Below are 20,569 nucleotides of genomic sequence, written 5' to 3'. Positions count from 1 at the left end.
GTGTGTATTTACATGACCATTAGGTATTATTATTAGCTCCAAGATACAACTTTATTATTGACTCTTACTTGCCTAATTTTGAATGTTTCCACATTTGTCCACGTTAATTTCAATGTACCGCATATTTACCCGCGCGATACTTTACGAGAGAAGGAAGCAAAAATTGCTATTCGTGAAGCAAATTTACGGATTAACGTTCGCGCGCTTAAAACTGTTTATTACGTTCATGGCTCATACTTTGGTCGCGCGATCGGGTAGTTTACTGTTTGCAAACGGCAATTCCGCGATGTTACAGCCACAATTGCCGGATCCTCCTGGAGAAGGAATGGTCGAATGGCGGACGCACTCGTAAAACGAACGTACTGCGCCCGCGAGCATTGAGAAACTCCGCTTTATGCACGGCGATATAGTTATCCGCGAGAGTTACACGCGTATCGTTTACACGTATCGGAACAGGGCAACGCGAACTATGAAGCACCGTCTTTACGACCCCGTCGCGATGCAGCAACATCCGGACGGACGTAATATTACCGAATGTACCGATTTATTCGTGCACAATCGGCGATTCATTCGACGTGCGTTTTATTCGACTATCTTTCGATTATTCATCTCTCACTCGCCGATCGCGAGGGACTGGTAATATTAGATAATCTCGCTCTACGCGTGTGAAACAGCAAGAACTCGAACATCGGCGTAAGCCCGAAGTGGCGACGGTGTTTTGATGCTTCTTCTATTTTGAATTTTGGCAACTCGCCATGCGCGCGCCAGGCTCTCACACGACAATCAATACACGCGACAGACGATGAAATTGTCGTTAACGACGATGTTAACAACACAGTTTCGTCGCGTCTGTTATGATAACGATGATAATCCTGCTGTTTCATTCGTGCTCGACTTTGGAACATGTGACCTTCGAGCACAACATCGAATCTCGCGTCTTCTAGAAATCCTCTCAGTGTTCAGTTGAACGACTTTTGTACTTACACGAACACAAAACGTCTCGCACGTTTGCGTCTAACCGCGATTATTTTATTTATCATCTGAATTTTTCTTTTATTTCTGTTCATTTTATCGTAAAAAGTGGTGCGCTTTTATCAATTTTACCGGAATTCAGTTAACAGACATTGAAATTGACATATTAAATATCAAAAGACTTACTGACCACGCTTTTTTCCACGTTTTGTGTTCGTTTTTTTAAGCGTTTTTCAGCTCCATCGCTTATCTGAATAATATACACTTGAAAAGTCACGTACATTGATAGCATATTGAAAAGAATATTTGATAATAACCTGGACAATAGTTATCAGATGCTTTGGTGAAATAGTTGCAATTGTGAACGTATAGGTGATTAAAATTAAATAATCTGGTAAGTATTAACAAATAATCGTAGCAAGGTTTGATGCTAAAACTTGATAACCATTACCAATTTACATGTCACCGAATTAGTTCAATCAAACGAAAAGTTTGTTTTACTGATTATATCAGATATACTGAAACGTTCTATCAAATGCATTTGTTAACTATTACAACATTTCTCTTTCAGTATAAATACAAAATTTCAGTATAAATACAAAATTAGCGATGAGTCCAATAATAAGATATGTAATAATAATAATGATAATCGGAGTGATAATAATGGAAATATTTTTGTTAGATTTATTTATAAAATCTATTTATTTAATGGTCGATAATTATCATGCAACGATTTAAGTTGATTATTATTCGTGAAACGTGGAGAGCCGACGAAATCGGGAAATTCGAGGTAAGCTCTGACCCTGCTTCGCGACAGACGAGTGTCATTCACGGATCCTTCTGCTCGCAAACGAGCTAATGCACTGAGAAATATTGCGGTGCGTCCGACGCGCGAACGCACGCCTCTTTTTCTTCACGTCATTCCGTCCGTCTGTGATAGATCGCGTGCATTCGCACTAGGTGCATCGATACGCACGTACGTTCGAGAGCGCGGCTACTTCGCCTCGGCGAGAATCTGATAAGCGCATTTCATGTTATCCCACAGCATCAGAAATGTGAGTGCGAGCGCCATACGTGCGGCGAAAGATGCGAAAAATGCTGCCCCATGTACAATCAGATCCCGTGGAGGCCCGGCACCGTCGATAAGGGTTTCCACTGCGAGAAATGCAACTGCAACGGTCATGCAACATCCTGCAGATACGACCAGGAAGTGGCCAGGAGGAATATGTCTATGGATATTCACGGGCAGTACCGAGGCGGCGGCGTGTGCGTCAATTGCTCGGTGAGATTATGAGCAAGAATGAGCAAGGAATTGTTACGAGCAGACATATTTAAGGTGAAAGTACCAATGCACGGACACGTGTCTGATCCTGGACATTCTTATTGTCTTTGATATCCAAATATGAATATCATTTCAATTTTGTATATAAAATATACGTACATATATCACGAATATATGTCAAGATTCTGTTCAATAATTTAACAATACTCATACAACAATACTTCAACATATATTTTATATTAAAAGTTTAAATATCTGCATTTAAATGATGCCATTTAAATGGTGAGAATTCTCGTCATCGGTAGAATGAAAAGGTTTAAAACAATAAGAATGTTCAAGATTAAGTACATTGGAAGAAAAATATCTAAAAAATAGAGAGTATATCTATTCGATAGGTACCGATAATATATTTACTTATACAAATATAAAATATTTTTCACATAAAAAAATGTACATTTTCTTCAAATCTAAGCATTTTTCATGACAGTAATTATTTATTTTATTTAAATAAGAAAATTTAAGTAAATATATTATTAGTATCCACCGAATAAATATTTTTTATTTTTTAAATATTTTTTTTCTCACAGTGTGCGTATTCAAAAATTGGTGCTTTTACCTTAACACGTATTCTCGCTATTTCGAAGAGGATAATTGATTTACACGTGGCGAATATCAATCGATAGTCAATCACGATTCTTCTCCGTTTCGCGTTTATTTGCAAACTCAAGTATTTTACTATTAAAAGATTTATAATTACTGGGAACTTTTGGTTAGTCGCACATTTGTATCTAACTCCTTGTAAAGAACTCATATAGAATATTCGTATTTTATGCATTTCTCATAATTATTGATTAATCCAAAAAGTGGGAACGTGTTTTTCGGATTAATTAATAGTCATGAAAAACGCGTAACTAGAAACGAATTTGACTGTTCAAAAGTTCCTAATAACTATCGCTATTATTCTCATGCTTCTACATGCGACTCTCATTTGCACACTTAATCCGCAAATCAATACATTCGATAGATCGATCGATCGTGTCGCGATCTATCGGATGAATCGATTCGGGAAGCTGAGTATACAGAGGGCGCCGTTATGGGAGCGCGAGAACGACAATTGCACGCCAAGTTTAGTACTCTTTGCGTCAAGCAGCCGTCATTAACACGTCGATCAACATTGCTCCGCGTTTTGTGCATCTTTTGTCTGTCAAAAGTAAATATCATATGGAAATAAGTATCGAAAGTGCCGAAATAGTCCTAAGTATATTATTATGGAGTAATCTACTTATTTTTCTACATTCTACAAGTAGTGCTTGTTACGAGTCGGCGTCTTTTACACTTGTTTCCATTGACTTACTCAAGTAGTAAAAACTAGGTAATAAAGTTTTAAACAGTTAACTCATTAGATTTATTATTAGATTCGTTCTGCATAATTTGTCGATGTGTGATTCATGAATTATTTTAATGCGACATATGGCGATGTTAATTTAAATTGCGCTTTTTATACTTATATTTATTACTGAAGAGGATCCAAAAGATATACCGAAACGTTTGAATTGTTTGTATTTTAATATAAATGATACCACCACCGGAATCCATGAATCATCAATCCATGAATCCATCATCCATCATTAGTATTTATTAAATTGTTAATTCCGCTTTAACGATCGGCGTTTGGCTCTTATTTGCCTTATTTTTTGTTCTTTCTGATTGTATATCGCAAGAGCCTTTACCTAATCACTCAAATAGTATTAGAATCGCCTAATTTATTGGCCGAGAATTAGAATTAGTAGTCCAGAAGTGAGAGTGTAGTATGTCAGTAAAATCTCTCTCTCTCTTTTGCTGAAGAACAAATAAATTTCATTAGAAGCACAGTAGATGTATCTTTCTCATTTATATAGCAGATTTTGTTAGAAACATAGCAATGCGTGTTCTAATAGCACATTTCATTTTCTAAAATACATCAGTAGCACATGTGAAATCTCGTCGTAAGATGAGAAAAATGAGACAGATGAAACTTTTCTAACGCGATCGGAGGTACAATTTGAGGTTACGTTTCAAAGAATTATATTTAGATTAGGAATCCGCAATATATAATACCAGATTAGGAATGCGCAAAATCTTTCGCAGGAGTACACGACCGGAATCAACTGCGAAAGATGCGAGATCGGCTACTACAGACCGAATGGTGTCACATCTGATGCATCGGAACCGTGCATGCGCTGCAACTGTAACGTGCATGGCAGCACCGGTTACTGCACTCCCGACGACTCGTATACTCACATGGGCAAGGTAAGAGCTTCCTGTGCGCGAAATGTAATCGAACAGCAGACACGAAATGTTTGCCGTAGGAACTTGGACGAAAGTCGAAGCGCTCACGCGAGAACTCGCTTCTGCGACGTTCCTTCCCGGTAAGCTTCGAGTCGCGTCGTCGCTCGCTTGTTCTCTCTCTTTCTCTCTCATCCCACGATGATCTGAGGATCGTCCCGCGGTTGCTTTCACTGAATCTCGAAGAATTATTAACCGACAATTGCTTGCGCAAGATTTATACGCGTCGATTACTCTACACCGATTATCCCAGCAATCGACAGCGACGACGTTCTCACGATAGGATACTAATCAATATATAAACACCGTCGTGCTCCAGGTAGCAGGTGCCTGCGAGTGCAAGCCAGGCTATTCGGGTTACATGTGCGATCAATGTGCGGCGGGCTATCAGCAATTTCCCAATTGCACGCCCTGTCCTTGCGACTCCCGTGGGATCTTGCCGTCCGACGATTGCGAGGGCGAATGTCTCTGCAAGGCACACGTCGCCGGGGAATTCTGCGACCGCTGCAAGCCCGGCTACTTTGCGCTCAGCAAAAATAATCTTGATGGGTGCTCGCCCTGCTATTGTTTCGGCGCGACTGATCGCTGCACCGCCGCCAGTTTGTCGTACAGTATGGTAAGGCTTATTTTCTTTTTCTGTTTTTCTTCTCTGCAATTTTCATAAAATATTATCGTATCATTATGTATTTTATTTTTAGTTAATTAGTTATTTATTTTGGAATTATATCACGTACCGTCATAACATATTATTATAGCATATAATCAGATTATATCATAAATTATCGTTAATGTATCACAATAAATTACTGTATCACGCCTTCACACATAATTATATTATGTAAATTGAAGATAATATTGATTGCATTATAAAATATCTGTGAAGATTCGACATCACGAAACGTTCTATAGTCTCCTCGTTCGCGCAGAATAAAATAGAAACGCTTTCCCATCGATGTAACGACTGGCGAGCCGCGCAATTTGCCTCTTTTTTCCAGATTTCCACGCTGGAGAACTGGTTGGTAACCGACATGAACGCGTCCCGAGCAGTCGTTCCCACCTTGAAGACGGACGACGGATGGTTAACTGTCACGGCCTACGAGGTCAGCAGCCCTTTCTGGCTGGCGCCGCAGATCTACACGGGGAATCGCCTGTCCTCATACGGCAGCAATCTCACATACTCCGTTACGTGGGTCGTCATACGAGGCGACAGCAGTGGTAAACCAACCATCGGACCCAATGTCATCCTGGTTGTAAGTATTTCCCCTGTCTGCTGGTGTATCAATCGTCTGCTTGGCGTATCTTACAAAAAAGAAAAAAACGCGAGAAGAAAATTGATACATAATAACGTGTTATTTGTCGCTTTTTTTACGCAGGGTAACAACGGATTGCGCATCGCGTATGGCGAGGAACAATATAGCGGCGATAAAGCGAAGATCTCGGTGCCTCTGCGAGAACATAACTGGTACCACGTTCGGGACGAGATTCGAGACATCCCGACGAGATCAAGAAGAACCGAGTTTCGCGGCGATCCTGTGACGAAGATTCAGATGATGCGTGTTCTCGCTGATCTGAAGTACCTGATGATTAGGGCACAATATCATTCGGAACAAATTGAAGGAAGGTACGTGCAAATTATCGATCTTTTCAATTCGAATTTAAGATCGTTGAATAAATTGTTCATTCTTGATTATAAAATTCATCAATTGTATTTATTAAAAGTTATTTTCCTTTAAGTATTTTTCAATTTATTTTCTCCATATGCTATCTATAATATAGTTTAATAATATAGACAAATGATAAGATTTTTCCTAGAATTGAAAACTCAGGACAATGTAAAAAAAATGTTTCCTTTTTCTTTTCTAGTCTTCAATCTGCCATATTGACAACGAGCGAATTTTCGTCAGACGGCGAGACCAATAATCTAGTCGAAATGTGCGAATGTCCCAAGGGATACGAGGGGTTGTCCTGCGAGAGATGTGCTTGGGGATACGCAAAAGTCGCCACCAACAGTACTCCTTTCCAAGATAATCATTTATGTGTAAAATGTGACTGCAACGGTCACGTGGAATCCTGCGATCTCTTAATGGGCGAGTGCGGGGTAAATTTTTATTTATTTATTTCAGAGTACAAAATTAGCGAAAGTATATCTAGCGTAGGAAACGTATATGAGAACGAATTACGCCAGTGTGCATCGGGCTTTAACGCGGACGCGAACCTTCGATCCGAACGCCGCGCTACGACGGATCCTTAGCCGGTAGAGTAGAATACCTGAAGTAACCGAGCTCGTGTCGATTCCGCGACCGTGGATCACGGGATTTACAATAATCACGAACGATTTTACCGACTACAGCGTACAGCGTACAGCTCTGCTCCCGACATCGATAAAGTACTGCTTAGGAACTGCCGGTTACGCTACCTCTTACAAACAGACACAAAAGATGGTTGATGCAATAATTTCTATCTTCTATTTAATGTAAATTTATTATATAAATTCAACGGTTTTGAGATCATCTTATGCACACACACACACACACACAAAATTTTAGTTTTGGTTGCGTTTACAATATATAAACGCTTTAAAAAAATTAGTTTTGTACTTTTAAATAATGTAAAGAAATCATCTTTGCGGATATAAATCAATAAGCGGTGTATTATTTGCTTGATTTATAGACGTGTTTGCATCATACGGTGGGCCCCAAATGTGACCGTTGCGCTATAGGATATTACGGTAACGCGTTAATGGGCACTAACGAAGACTGCAAGAAATGCGCGTGTCCATTGTCCATCGAGACCAACAATTTTAGTCCGAGTTGTCAACTTGATGATCCCACTGATATTAATAGTGGATACGTGTGCACGCAGTGTCCCGAAGGATATACCGGGGATCATTGCGAAAGGTAAAGAAATGAACGATTTGTACATTGCCGAGTAAATGATTTTTTACGCATAAAGTTTCGGAATCGATTAAATTACAATAATCAATTATAGTAAATATAAATGGCAACTGTTGTGTAAAATCTTATTAAATCTTTTGAGGACCTTATAGTCTCACAAACTGAAAATTCATGTTGCAAAATTAATACAATATGTTAAAAGTATTATTTTCAATCAATAATCATCGCTAAGATTTTACTATTCGACTGGAGAGCTTTAATTTTGATCTTGGTTAAAAGTTGTGACGTAGGATTTTATGGTAATCCTTTGACTCCCGGTGGCACTTGTCAGCGGTGTCCCTGCAATGGCGGCGCTTGCGATCAAGAGACAGGTCGCTGCTTGGAATGCCGCGGCAACACTGAAGGCTGGAAATGCGACCGATGCAAAGAAGCTCACTACGGGGATCCCTTGGAATTGAATTGCATACGTAAGTGCTAACAATTGAAAGTAACTCCGGTCAGAGATTGATTCTTCAGAACGCGGGAGGAGAATCGATGTCTTCTTAAATTCGCGCCAATGAGGACATGTTAAAAGCGGAGTAACTATTTATATGTTTCAGCGTGCAATTGTTCAATTTACGGCAGCAATTCCATTCAATGTGATAGGACGACCGGTCAGTGTCCTTGTAAGTCTCTGTTCACCGGTCGCGACTGTTCCTCGTGCATCGAGGGCTACGGGAACGTGACCGCAGGTTGCCAGGAGTGCGATTGCGACGTGGGTGCCCCTGGTGGACTCTGCGATCCCGTGAGCGGTGTATGCAGGTGCGCACCAGGCGTGATCGGCTCCCGGTGCAACCACTGCGACGTGGACCATTACGACTTGGCATCGGACGGCTGTAAGAGTAAGTTCCACCGCTACACACAGTATATATACATTTCAGTATTTTTAAGTTGTTTTTTAAGTTGTTTGTTAAGTTGTTATTTGATTCGGCATTTTCGCTGCAATTCAAGGCGACAATGCCAATTTCGCCTGACGTGCTGCTGAGCCGTATCATCTGAATATCAAAAGATCTTTTGACTTTGAAAACACCAAGAAAACAAAAAGATCGTCTGACGCATTGTTGAGTCGTACTTACTATCTGAAAAGAAAATAATTCTCCAGCATACTGCTAAGTTTCAACTAGTTAACAAGAATTTTTTGAGAAACTCAAAGATAAAAAGTTTGGCTCGAATCGTATTGCGATCTTAGTTTTTCGATAAGGTGGCGGCTCATAGCGGAGATTGTGAAACTACACTTCGAAATAACAGCTAGGGTTCGAGTCTCGGCTAAACGACGTGTCTCTAATGACCAAACAAGAATTTATAGGTAATAGGAGATATCTTTTTGATCTAAATTATGTGTATTATATCAATTATATATAATTGAAATTTTATTTTATTTTTTTATTTTATAATTTTAATTTATTTTAACTAAAACAATTTATTAACTGATTAATAATAAATTCCATATATATATATATATAATTAAATAAATCATTAAAATTGTAAAAAATGGATATTTTCGAACACGATAGGCTTCAAGGTGATCTAAAAGAATATTATTTACAGAAAATCAATTGTAGCAATCAAATTTAATGATATTAAATTAAAAAATATCGAAGAAGAGAGAGAGAGAGAATGATTGAACAAAGAAAGCAACCAAAAAATCGGATGCCAGCCGTCCGTCGCCCATTTCAGGCGAAGAGTAATGCGCGGCACTTCGTTTCACTCCAACGCAAACTCGCGGCATTTATCTCGGTTCTCTTGAGTGCACGCTGCACTTATCCGGCTAGACAGGAGCTATGAGTTCAGGACGCTGTCTGAGATTTACGAGGCTGAAGCATCCTTCAGTCACGGCGGAACCGGCACCACCGCCGCTTGCGCGCAATTCGCTTAAGCTAATTTTAATTTACGGTCGCGTTTACGAGCTCGCATTGTTTCGCGCGAATCGTCGAACGCCGCGGCGATTAGCGTCCGGCCATCTCGCATGCAGGGAACTATGTAAACTGCCAAAACAACTCAGAGGCAGGAAATTTTTATAAAATTAACATTATCATTATCAGAGCGAAATTTCAAGGACCGTTTCGCCAAATATTTATTTTAATTTATTTAAATTATTTGTGTGTATATTACAGTTACAATTTTTTTTATATTTATGACTAATTAGATGTATTACATATCCAAAAAAGAAAGAAAGGAGCGAAGAATCTATTGTAATTGCTGTCGCGTCGTTGATTCGACAAATTTATCATCGGCAACTCGAGCGGGATTCGCGCACGAATGATCAGGATCACGAAGTCGCGAGCATTGAGTATGCACGACTGAGACAGATAGGGGGCGATTAAAAGAAGTGTCGGACAAGTTGAACCTGCGGGCCGCAAAGGTGCGGGCAGAAAGCAACCGCGCCATGTAAATCAGATTCAACAGCGGTAAAGCAGCGACGACGAACACCAAAAGCAAAGCTCATCGCGCGAGATAACTCAAGCGTGGCCGGCGTAATAGTCCGGATAACGCATTAAGGCGTTTATGAAGATGTTTACAAGCGGGCAGCGGGTAAAGGGGAGGCTCGTGACTACGCGCTGAGAAAACTTCGATGCCGATGTCGCAAATTAAATTCTATCTCCGGACGGAACGAGACGGGACGATGAAGCACGATCGCGTAAAGGACTGCGCGTCAGATCCGGATGCACGCCACTCGTTGTGGCGGTACCTTTAACGATCGCAAGTCGACCGGCCGAATTCCGTTTTCTCTCTCTCTCTCTCTGTCTCTCTTTCTCGAGATCGGAGACCCCGGCTCTCGGATCTCGCCGCTACCACCGCGAAGAATCTCATAAATCGCGATCATTCACAACACCGGCCGGCTAGGATCGGCGAACCCGTGAGATGCGGGACGAGTTCGCTCTCGTCATCGCGTTGATAACCGAGCTTCCTACCGGTCGCGTAATCTAGGACCGCGCGAAATCCCGTTAGGACAAATGGATTGAGCGATCGCTCGCGTGTAGGAGAGCGCTGCATCGTCGGCTTTGCGCTGAAATGACCGGTCCGCGTGTCCGTAATTTCTTCCTCTACTTACCAGCAGTAATCTACGACGCGCAATTTTTCTCCTATCTCGTTAATTACACAGCCGTTGTACACGAAAATACCAGGCGACGTTAAAGAACGGGAAACGCAGTTTCCCAGCGCGAAGATTAAAAGCCTCAAACATTGTTCCTCCTCTTTCTCCCGCAAGGAGAGAAAACTTCGACAGAAAGGGATGTGATGAACTTTGTCAGTAATTGACTGGAGAATCGACTATTCGTAAGCAATGAGCGTACGTCACAAGCGCTCCGGCCTCTTCTTAGGCATACGTGGGCAGACACGCGCGAGATACGGCGAGTTTCTGGTTTATTTAGATCTACTAGCTCGTCGTTCTACCGCGGAGAGACTCGCTTCATCTCCCTCTGTCTCTCTCTTTCTCGGGAGCCCGTCCAAGATGTTAATTAACTTCCTGTGGTGTGTGCCGGAATGCCACCTACTTCTTTCCTCCGTCCGCGAATGATACGCTTCGTTTAACCGCGGACCGCCGTAACCGGCGGCGAAACGACGCGTTGATGCACCTGTCAGATATTACTATCGGTCGCGGAAACCGCCGGCCGTTTACCACGCCGCGCGATTTCGCGATCGCGAAGGACGCACCGGAGAGGGAGAGGGAGAGAAAGAGGAAAAGAGAGAAGGAGAAAACAACGAAATGCGCTTGGCGGCACTTCTCTATTTTCTCGCTGCGTTATTAATGCCGCTACTAATTGGAACTTTCTGCCAATAATCCGCGGAATCTCGCGGCGTGTACGTTGAATATATCCTCTAGCGACGCGATTTTTACCGCTCTCTTATCCTTAGTTACGCGAACGGATTGCTCATGCGTGAACAGCGTAGGCGAACGGTCGGTCGGAGTCGCGAATTGTAAATTTCAAATCGTTCCACAGTCGCCTGCGTCTTGTAGCCGAAGGTCTGTCTCTCTCTCTCTCTCTCTTTTTCTCTCTCTCTCTCTCTCTCGACTCCCGAGCGGAGAGCGGTATCGGTCACGTGAACGATTCTGCAAAATCATCTCAGTCGTATTGTCGAGCGAGAAAAGAGAGCGGATGTCGCATTGCTCGCGACCCGGAATAAATTACGCATTGTGTGTGTATGTGTGTGTATATATCGAAGAAACGCACGTATTTTTAGACACGGTTATCGCTCATCGCGCATATCACTTTGCATCTTTGCGATTTTGCAGCGCCAGGCACGTTTCGAGCTTATTTCCATCGCCAGTTCCACACTTCAGTATCTCATCTTTTATATTTTATTGTTCGCGATCTTGCAGCGCCAGGCTTTTCGACCTTGTTTTCGTTGCCAGTTTCACACTTCAATATCATACACTCTATAAGAGTAAAAATATCTAAGAAATAAAAAATACTTATCCGCTGGACGCCGCGAATTGTTAATAACTGCCGGCGTTATTAGGGATACATTAATCTAGCTTACGCAATCAAACTCGGCGCGCGCGCGCGTAGGATTGAACAGACGCGCGAATATTAAGCAACGCATATATTTGCTCTTTCCTGTTCCTTTGCCTTTGATCGCAAAGACCAAAGGCGATGACGACGTTATTCTAACTAAAACGACATAATTAACGTTGCTGGTACTACGTACTTAAAGACCAAAGACGCACGATACTCCACGATGAAGAGCACCTTAATAAGATCGTATTTTCCATCGCCTGGAACTGGAAATCGCGTCACCGAAGCGGCTTCTCACCCGCGTATTGCTCGATTCATTTGGACTCACGGCACGGTGCATGCTGTGTCGACATGAACCCAGAAAAAGATAATACGCTTTATAGATCAGGAGAATTTTTGTAAACCATGATGTCGCGCGGATGAGCTTCGTTCTACGTGAAAACTTGTTCGTCAAAATATGTCTTGATGAATAATGTATGGGACCCAAGGGCAATTTTCTCTCTCTCTCTCTCTCTCTCTCTCTCTCTCTCTCCTCTCTTCTCTCCCCCTCTCTCTCCCTCTCTCTCCTCTTGTCTCTCGGAGAAATCAATTTGAAATTACAATTTTTCACCCGGAGCGCACGCCTCATCGGCGGTCTCGAAAGCTTCTAAAGCTTCTAAAGCCGCGTAACAGCGCGTAATTCGCATAAATAGAGCCGCGACGCACACATCATTCGAACGCGCCGAAATAACCGCTGCCACGCAGGCTGCTGATGCGGCCGGGACGCAATTAGCGGCGCGATCTTAATCGGGACACGTGCCAAAACGAACTGCTGTCTTTATCTGAGTGAGCGAGAAGGTCAGCAAAAGGAGAAAGATCGAGGATGCCACGTAGGCGAGTCATCGTCATTTTTGCGCGGAGTTTCGCTTGGATACTTCCAAGCGTGCTTCTTTAACTTCTCCCTTTTTAATCAGGCCACTACTGCGAGAAAAACTTCTAGAAATAAAAAAAATTTGTTTCCAGTGGATACTAATATCAATCTAAATCCTTTAAACAGTATTACTATATTTTATTATATTTCATTGATAATTCTTTTAATTAAGTAGAATAAATAATTGTTTTCATGAAAAATTGAGGTTTTGAGAAAACGTGTACTTTCTTATTTGAGAAATATTTTATATTAGTGTAAGTAAAAATAACGTTTTATATCAGTACTCACCGAGTAATAATTTTTTATTTCTTAGATATTTTTTTTTCTCTCAATGTGTGTATTCGTCGCGCCCCTAATTTTGATTGATCGCGGTTCAAAATGTCGCGCATTTTTTCTGTGTAATATCGTGGAGGATAAAGCGCAACGACGCGAGAGATCTGACTTCCGGTCAAGGATCGCTCCTCTTTCGTTACCTCACGAGTTACGGTCCATTTTCAGGGTGCTTCATGTTCCGTGAAACGTCTCGCTTCTCGCAATGGTACGCGGCCGTTTTCCTCGTGCATTGTTGCGCGCGGGCCGTGTTCGACAATAGGATCCGCGTGTTTCGGTCATTACCGAGCTCCGCCTCATAAAACGCCGAAGTATCTTCCCTCCTCCCCTCACTACCTGCAATGTACCTGCTCACGAGAGCTCGGTTGCGCCTCGACCTGCCCAACGGCGCGCAACAATAGCGATGTAACGCGCCTGCATCGCCGGCAGTTAATGTATACGCATTACGCGTGAATAATGATAGGTAGAACGGAAGTCAACGGTCATAATGTGATGATAACTATCAGTGGATGCACTTGTGTCGCAAATTTTTTTTTTAGAAGTCACGAATGTGTCGATCGCGCGTGGCTCTTAAAGTTCGCGTAGCTCTCTTTTAATGAATCCGCGGATGTGATTATTTTTTATCTCTGTTTTAGAAGATGATATCGCTCTTTCAGCTATTCCATGCAATATCTCCTTCTATTCTCCGGGAAATTTCAAGTTCTTTCGCATTAACCCCCTTTGTGGTATATCCGGAGAAAATTCGTGGCAAAATATGAAATGCCTTTCGATTTACTTGAACTATAGTATTTTTCTTTAATTCATAGTAAACACAAATAAAAATCATATTCTATTTTTCAAAATTTTTCAAAGAAAGCAACAATAGAGAGAAACAAAATTCAGACCCGTTTATTAAGAAAAACTGGCATGGGAAGAATCGCGCAGTCATTGTAAATCACCACTGAGAGGGTTAATTATTTTGCGTGCACGCTGTGCAACGCGATGCAAGTGTTCGCGCTTTTTCATTTTCCTCAAATCGTTACGTGCCGTTCAATAAAAAGTCATAAACGACGGAGAGCGAGCACTAGGTGCGACAAAGTCGCGCCATTTGGCGATAATTATCGCCGCCGCGTTTCCCGGAGGCTGCCGTTCGGCATTTTTCCCGGCTGCCGAGAAGCACCTCGTGCAGCCTACGTACAGATCGCTCGGCGGTTCTCGGGTTTCCATCCGGATAAGTCGATCTCCCAGGGCGAGACTCTGCAGTCCGCCCACGTGTTGCGCGCGCGGGTATCGCAGCCGCAGATCTGCATAAGCAGATGTAGATGCACGTTCGCGGATAGCGCTGGAAATAAAGAGCGCGGTTTTACAGTCGGAGCCGGCGAACTTGAGGAATCGGGCGGCTCGTTAAAGGTTCCTGCGCCTCGGGAAGGACGACGTGAGCGCGATTACCTAGAATCTCTTCGAAAGCCCTCCCGAATCCAGCACCAATCGCTTTTCCAGTCGACCGATGTGTGTCTCGAAAAATGAGAGGATGCAGAACTAAAAAAATTAATTCGGAGAAAAAGAATTATTAAAAAAAGAATGAAAATTTTTAAAACTTTGAAATATACATATCTTGAAAGGCTTTGAATAGCTTTTTCTTCAAAATCTTTCCGAATATTTTGTTCAATCAACGGAGAAACTCCTTCGAATTCTCGCGTAGGCGGGACTTCTTCTTAAAAATCCTTTCCTGAGAATCTTATGACAAAAGATTCTGCTCTTTCTGTTTAAAAAGATCGAGATTTGTCGATTCGAGACGAAGTTGGAGCGCGGGTCGGCACAAAATGACGCGACGCGGACGATCTCGGGAAATATCGCAGAAATTTATGTTTGATATTGTGTTCTGTAGTTTCGCTGAGCTCGGAAAAATGCAGGTCCCATTTCGCAGCGCATTCCACGAATTCGTTTTCGATATGAAGAGGGGACTTCAATCGACTTGCACGTGCTCGTGTGTACAGGTTGTCCCACAATCTTCCATCTCGATTAAATTCACCGAAAAAATGAGAACAGTTATTTGAAAGCATATATTTTCTGACTCATATTCGCAGCTCAAATTCTTCTGTCCCAATTTTAATAGATGCCTCGACAAGTTTGACAAGTACGAGATATGTCAACATCTTAAGGTCACATTTCTCGAAAATATTTTTTTTCTCTGTTATTTTTGGTCTAATAATATCTAATTATTTATGCATTTCGTAGAACAAAATTCCTCCTCTGTCTCTCCTCTTATTTCACACGAAGAGAAAACATATTTATTTGTCAAACTACTGATAACATATTTATCTAAATCTGAATTCCTTTATTTAAATCTTTCTGCTTTGATCAGAAGCTAAACTTTTAAGGCATTTCAAGAATTTAAAATGTATATTTTCTTACTTGAAAACAATTTTTTTATATTAGTGTAAGTAAATATGTTATTCTCCCCCCGAATAAGTACTTACTGTTTCTTAGATGTTTGTTCTCTCAATATAGCAGAAATGAATAAGATCTACAAGAGACGAAATAATGATGGAATCGCGCAAGGTGATACCGTAATCAATATCACCGAACGATATTGCGAAATCGCGAGCTGAGCTAGTTAGCAGCTGTCGTCTAAATCCGTTCAATCATCCCTCGCAGATAGGTCATTTATCAGCGTCGTCCGGACAGCCGGGATAACATAGAGATGTTACATCGCCGCGACGCGCCACTTGGGCTACCTCTTGATAGCTCGGCCCATTCAGTATGAGTGACGCTTAATATCGTCGAGCGGCAGCGCTCCATTTCTTACGCGTCGAGCCGTGAAGATCACGAACCTGGCTTCCAGGTCGGAACACCTTATCGATCGCAGGGCGCGATAAAGTGTCGTTTGCTTTTTAAATCGCTGCGTATACACGTACGAAGTGCGGCTGATCCTTAGACCCGATAAACGGGCCCTTTCGCACACGGAGGCCCGCCACGGTGACATGAACGGAGACTTTTCGCGGACCTTCTCGCCACCCTTAGCTTCCTTCCTTCCTTCCTCCTTTCTCCTGCTCCTCTTCGCGGTTTCTCCTCGCCTCATGAACGCGCAGAAACTCGATGAAACCACGAAATGTCGTCCCAGCATCATACACTGAGAGAAAAAATATCTAAGAAATAAAAAACATTTGCTGGCTGTTAATAACATATTTACTTATACGGATACAAATTTTTCAAATGCAAGCGTCCTTTTTGAGGAGAATTTTACTGAAAATCCCTAGTATATGTAATTAAACTACAAATTTTCAGTAAAATTCTACTCAAAAGTGGACGTTTCGGCGCGCAACCATGAAACCTCAGTTTTTATTAAAAGTGCTTGTTTATTCGAGATTTAGATTTAAGTAAATACGTTATTAGTGCCCATCGAATAAGTATTTGCTCATATTTCCTAGAAATTTCTTCTGTTAGTGTATACGGAGAAAAATAATTTTGCTCTTTTAGCAAAATCGTCATTGCTACTACATATTCGTAGTGACATCAAAAAAATTTAGTTGACGTATTATAACTAATTTTACAAATTATTCGTTATCAGAGTAAAAGTAGTTTTGTTGCCAGGATAGAAAAAATTTGTTGAGTGTATTTGTCCTAAAAATCACATTAATTTGCTATTGATGCAAAATAATGTATTCTTAGCAAATTTAATTGCTATTGGAGCAAAACTGCAAATGCTTATATAAATCCATCATGGTTCTTATAACAAAATAATTTGTAGATTCAGCAAATTATATCCAGCAAATAGTGATTAGTCTTAGCAAACAGAGATTTACTTTTAGCAAATCTTTTTGCTGTCCATATAATAACGAAAAGATTTTGCTAGACCAGCAGAAAATTTGCTGGGCTAGCAAATAATTTTTCTCCGTGTAGACTTTCTTCGTAGATTTTTTCCTCTACTTCCTCAATCACCCACTCGCAAGAATCTTCCCAGAAAGGAGACGGTTGAAATTATTTCGAGCCACAAGGACACACACGAGCCTCGCGAACCTTCAGCCGCGCACGTCATTTGCGCCGAATGTCGAAAAGCCGACTGCTATCAGATTTAATTGGTGCTCATCGATCGGCTCCGGCTGCCAAGCTAGCTTTTCCCCGGCGGGTTCTCCGGCGAGCACGTACGCTCGCTAATGATGCAATCGGCCCATCAGATACTCCCGCAGCCGGCTGCTCCTTCTTCCTCCTCGCCGGCTCCTTATTCCATCTCTCTCTCGTCTGGCTAGTCCTTAACTCCTTATACATATACCCACCTGACCGTACAACGAGTCTGCACGTCTCGTCCAGCGCGCGTGGGCCGCGCCTCTAACGGGTGACCATTTGCTCCTGCCGCGTGGCCTCGTCGATTTTAATTATCGGTCGGTGTAAGCCGAGCGCTCGCCGCACCCGTATCGCCGGATTAAAGTGTCTCTAATTAGCGCCATAAACGATCGGCTGTTTAAGCGGCCATTTCACTCGCGGTTTTTCCCCGTTCTCGCCGAACGAACTCGCGAATGTCGCCAAGCGTTCCCGCCGCGATTTGTAATCGTGACAGGCCGAAAGAAACAAGTTCGCCGAGGAGGGATTAAAAGGGGAAGGCATTAAAAGAATATTAAATCCGACCACGATCAACAAGCCCGAAATGGATCTTAACCCTCTCGCAACCAGTTTTGTTTTTTAAAAGTACAATTTTTATTATCTTTATTTCATTAAATACTCTAATAATATAATGTACTTTTAGCAAAAAAAATTAAGTTTTATGCTTGTCACCAAAAGGATAGGACCAGGATACTGATATCTCACTAGGTTTTTAAAGAAGATATATTTGTTCCAACAGTAATAAATAGAGTGATAGCTGATATGTTCTGAATGTTCCAAAAAACTATTCAATTGAATAAAATTATTATTGATGATGGAGAAAATATTTATCCATTTGACAGCGAAAGGGTTATATCTTTTCTGTTATAGTTGAACTTTCTTTCGCAATGCGAGTCTCTTTCCGCATTACAAATGACATATCTAACAATATCAAGAGGAAGCTTACGAAATATTATTGATTGCCGCGTTTATAATTGTTAAAGGTTACAATAAATGTAGTAAGCAAGCGAAAGAATGCATTCATCATTTCAGATTGCATCTCAAAACATCCTTTTCTCAGGAAGATTTCATTGAAAATCAATAGTTCATGATAAATATATCGCAAATTTTCAGTAAAATTTTCCTCAAAAAGGACATCTCTTGAAATCGATTTTTGAAAATAAAAAAAATATTTTGCAAGCATTTCGCGAACTACTAAGGCAACACGATTTTTACTTACATTGAGCCGCCGGTAAATGCGCGCGCGAAACGATGTGACAGGCAAAGCCTGACTTGAATGTATTTTGTCCACCCGTTAGAGAGGCAGTATCTCAACACCTGGCTGCAACATGTTCAGAATTCCTGGTAAAGAACTCGACTTGGGCCGGTAACGTTAATGTATCGCTGCACGTCGGACGATCTCGAGATTTCATTCATGAAACCTCCGAGAGGCTCCCGCGCGCCGCTGGAAAGACAGTCGGCGGCAATGAAATATCAGAAGGAGGAAACCACGTGCTAGCTAGCTTGCTTGCTTGCTTGCTTACTCATTCGCGCGCAGGCACGAAATTTCATGCGCGTCGGCGGGCGGTCACTTGTTCCTTAATTAATTTTATAAATAACAGGGAGCAATTAAAGAGATCGAGTCGAGACATTCGGATGCCTTGCTTCGCGCGCTATCACGACTTCGCGATGGAGATTTTCAATATTGCGCTGATTAAACGTATAAATAACACGCGAGCGAGCATTTATAGACGTCGCGACCTCGAGTGATTTAAGTCTTCAGTTACGTTTTCTTTCTCGTTTCCTTGTCGCGTCCACGCAAAGCTAGTAAGTTATCTAATTGCCACGAATAATTCCACCATAGCACGTTCGACTTCATTTCTCGGGAAATTGCTCGTTATTCCGATCAACAACAACGAGAATTCACCGAACAATGTAACCAGAGATCTCGATTTTCCATCCTATATCTCTACTTTTTTTAAGGCTATCCGGGTCGCCGATTTATCCCGAATTCAATCAAATTGTTTCGGTTTACCTCGATCTAGAGGATTCTTGAAATCCTCCTGACGAAAAATGAAAAAATCTGAAAAAAATTCATAGCTCTAGTAAATACAGCAGCTTTATTTTTCTTCTCAATTTTAAGTAAAAACGATAACAGTGTAATCTTAACAATAATTTCTATTTTTGCTATATATAATCTTTATTGTTATTAAATTATTTCTCGTACATCTATAAACAAAATATTGTTTCATTTATATATATATATATATATATATATATATATATATATATATATATATTAAGTAATTTTCAGTAATCTTTCTTCCTTTCTCGTTTCACACATTTATAAAGTGTTCCAGATTTGTGAGGATGGAGAATCCGGTCACACACACACACACACACACACACACACACACACACACACACACACACACACACTCCTTAGGATAAAATAATATCGATTGATCAATTAGTTGCACGTGACAATCACTTCGCCAAGACAAGAAGATTATCGCAAGCGGAAGAGCCTTGATCTTTCTCGCCGTGAAGGGAACCCGGGCGAAATTTGAGGGGGAACGACGGGAATGCGTTGCGGAGAGCGCGCGCGCGCGCGAATCGAGGATGCCGAGCCCGATTGCACTCGACGATAGCCAGGCAATTGCGATTGTGCCAAGGGCTAAGATCACGAGCTTCGCTCGGCAGGTCCATATATCTCTTCTATCTCGATCGGGACAACGTATACTCTGCGGGCCCTCGTCTAGGGTCTATCCGCTCGGCAACCGGTGCTTTTCATTCGCGACTTCGATTGAGGCCTTCGTCGCGGGAACGCTATGCGGAGCGCATATTTCTCAACATCCGCAAACACACGCGCGCGCACGCCGCCTTTTGCATACAGCCCTCGTTCGTGTGCATCGCGATAACTGAACCGCTTATCATGCAAATTCGCTGTCATTGATCTTTTCGTAAATGGTCATCGGTTCGCGATTCAACTTCATCCGGGCTTCATTCTCTCCGGCTCGCATTTGCATTCGGATCCATTATGAAACGCTGATGAGTTAACGATGAAATTTATTCCGCCATGACGGATTAAATAGCGGGTACGTCGTTGCGTCGTGCAAGAATTATTCTTTAGCTCGAATAGAAGAACAGCCAGAGCCCAATATTTAAACGCACTGAGAAAAAGAATACTTGAACATTTTATTCGTAGGATTATAAAGTTTATTTTTGTGAATAAACTTTATATTCCACGAATAAATTTTCAAGTGTTTTTTCTCGGTGCACGAATATCGTGGGGGGGGGG

The 20,569-nt window shown here is 41.7% G+C and overlaps 1 protein-coding gene across 3 annotated transcripts in view; it reads left to right on the top strand.

Moving 5' to 3' along the window:
• Nucleotides 1-20,569, top strand: part of LOC116845871 (laminin subunit alpha-1) — a 169,298-nt gene that overhangs the window by 59,063 nt on the left and 89,666 nt on the right. For 2 of the 3 annotated variants that reach the window (XM_032819059.1, XM_032819058.1), the window contains exons 6-14: nucleotides 2,018-2,254; nucleotides 4,382-4,543; nucleotides 4,899-5,195; nucleotides 5,575-5,829; nucleotides 5,953-6,200; nucleotides 6,443-6,677; nucleotides 7,250-7,476; nucleotides 7,753-7,940; nucleotides 8,073-8,354. In XM_032819059.1, coding sequence (XP_032674950.1) covers nucleotides 2,018-2,254; nucleotides 4,382-4,543; nucleotides 4,899-5,195; nucleotides 5,575-5,829; nucleotides 5,953-6,200; nucleotides 6,443-6,677; nucleotides 7,250-7,476; nucleotides 7,753-7,940; nucleotides 8,073-8,354 — 2,131 coding nt within the window. Of the gene's footprint in view, nucleotides 1-849; nucleotides 1,367-1,543; nucleotides 1,763-2,017; nucleotides 2,255-4,381; nucleotides 4,544-4,898; nucleotides 5,196-5,574; nucleotides 5,830-5,952; nucleotides 6,201-6,442; nucleotides 6,678-7,249; nucleotides 7,477-7,752; nucleotides 7,941-8,072; nucleotides 8,355-20,569 lie in introns of those variants that run through there. The other variant, XM_032819060.1, reaches the window with a different exon arrangement.

This window comes from Odontomachus brunneus, unplaced genomic scaffold, assembly GCF_010583005.1.
Source record: "Odontomachus brunneus isolate Ranch 3 - 2012 unplaced genomic scaffold, Obru_v1 Obru_scaffold_058, whole genome shotgun sequence".
Taxonomy (NCBI): Eukaryota; Metazoa; Arthropoda; class Insecta; order Hymenoptera; family Formicidae; genus Odontomachus; species Odontomachus brunneus.
The sequence above is the reverse complement of the archived record's forward strand: the minus strand, read 5'-3'. Positions and strand labels throughout refer to the sequence as shown.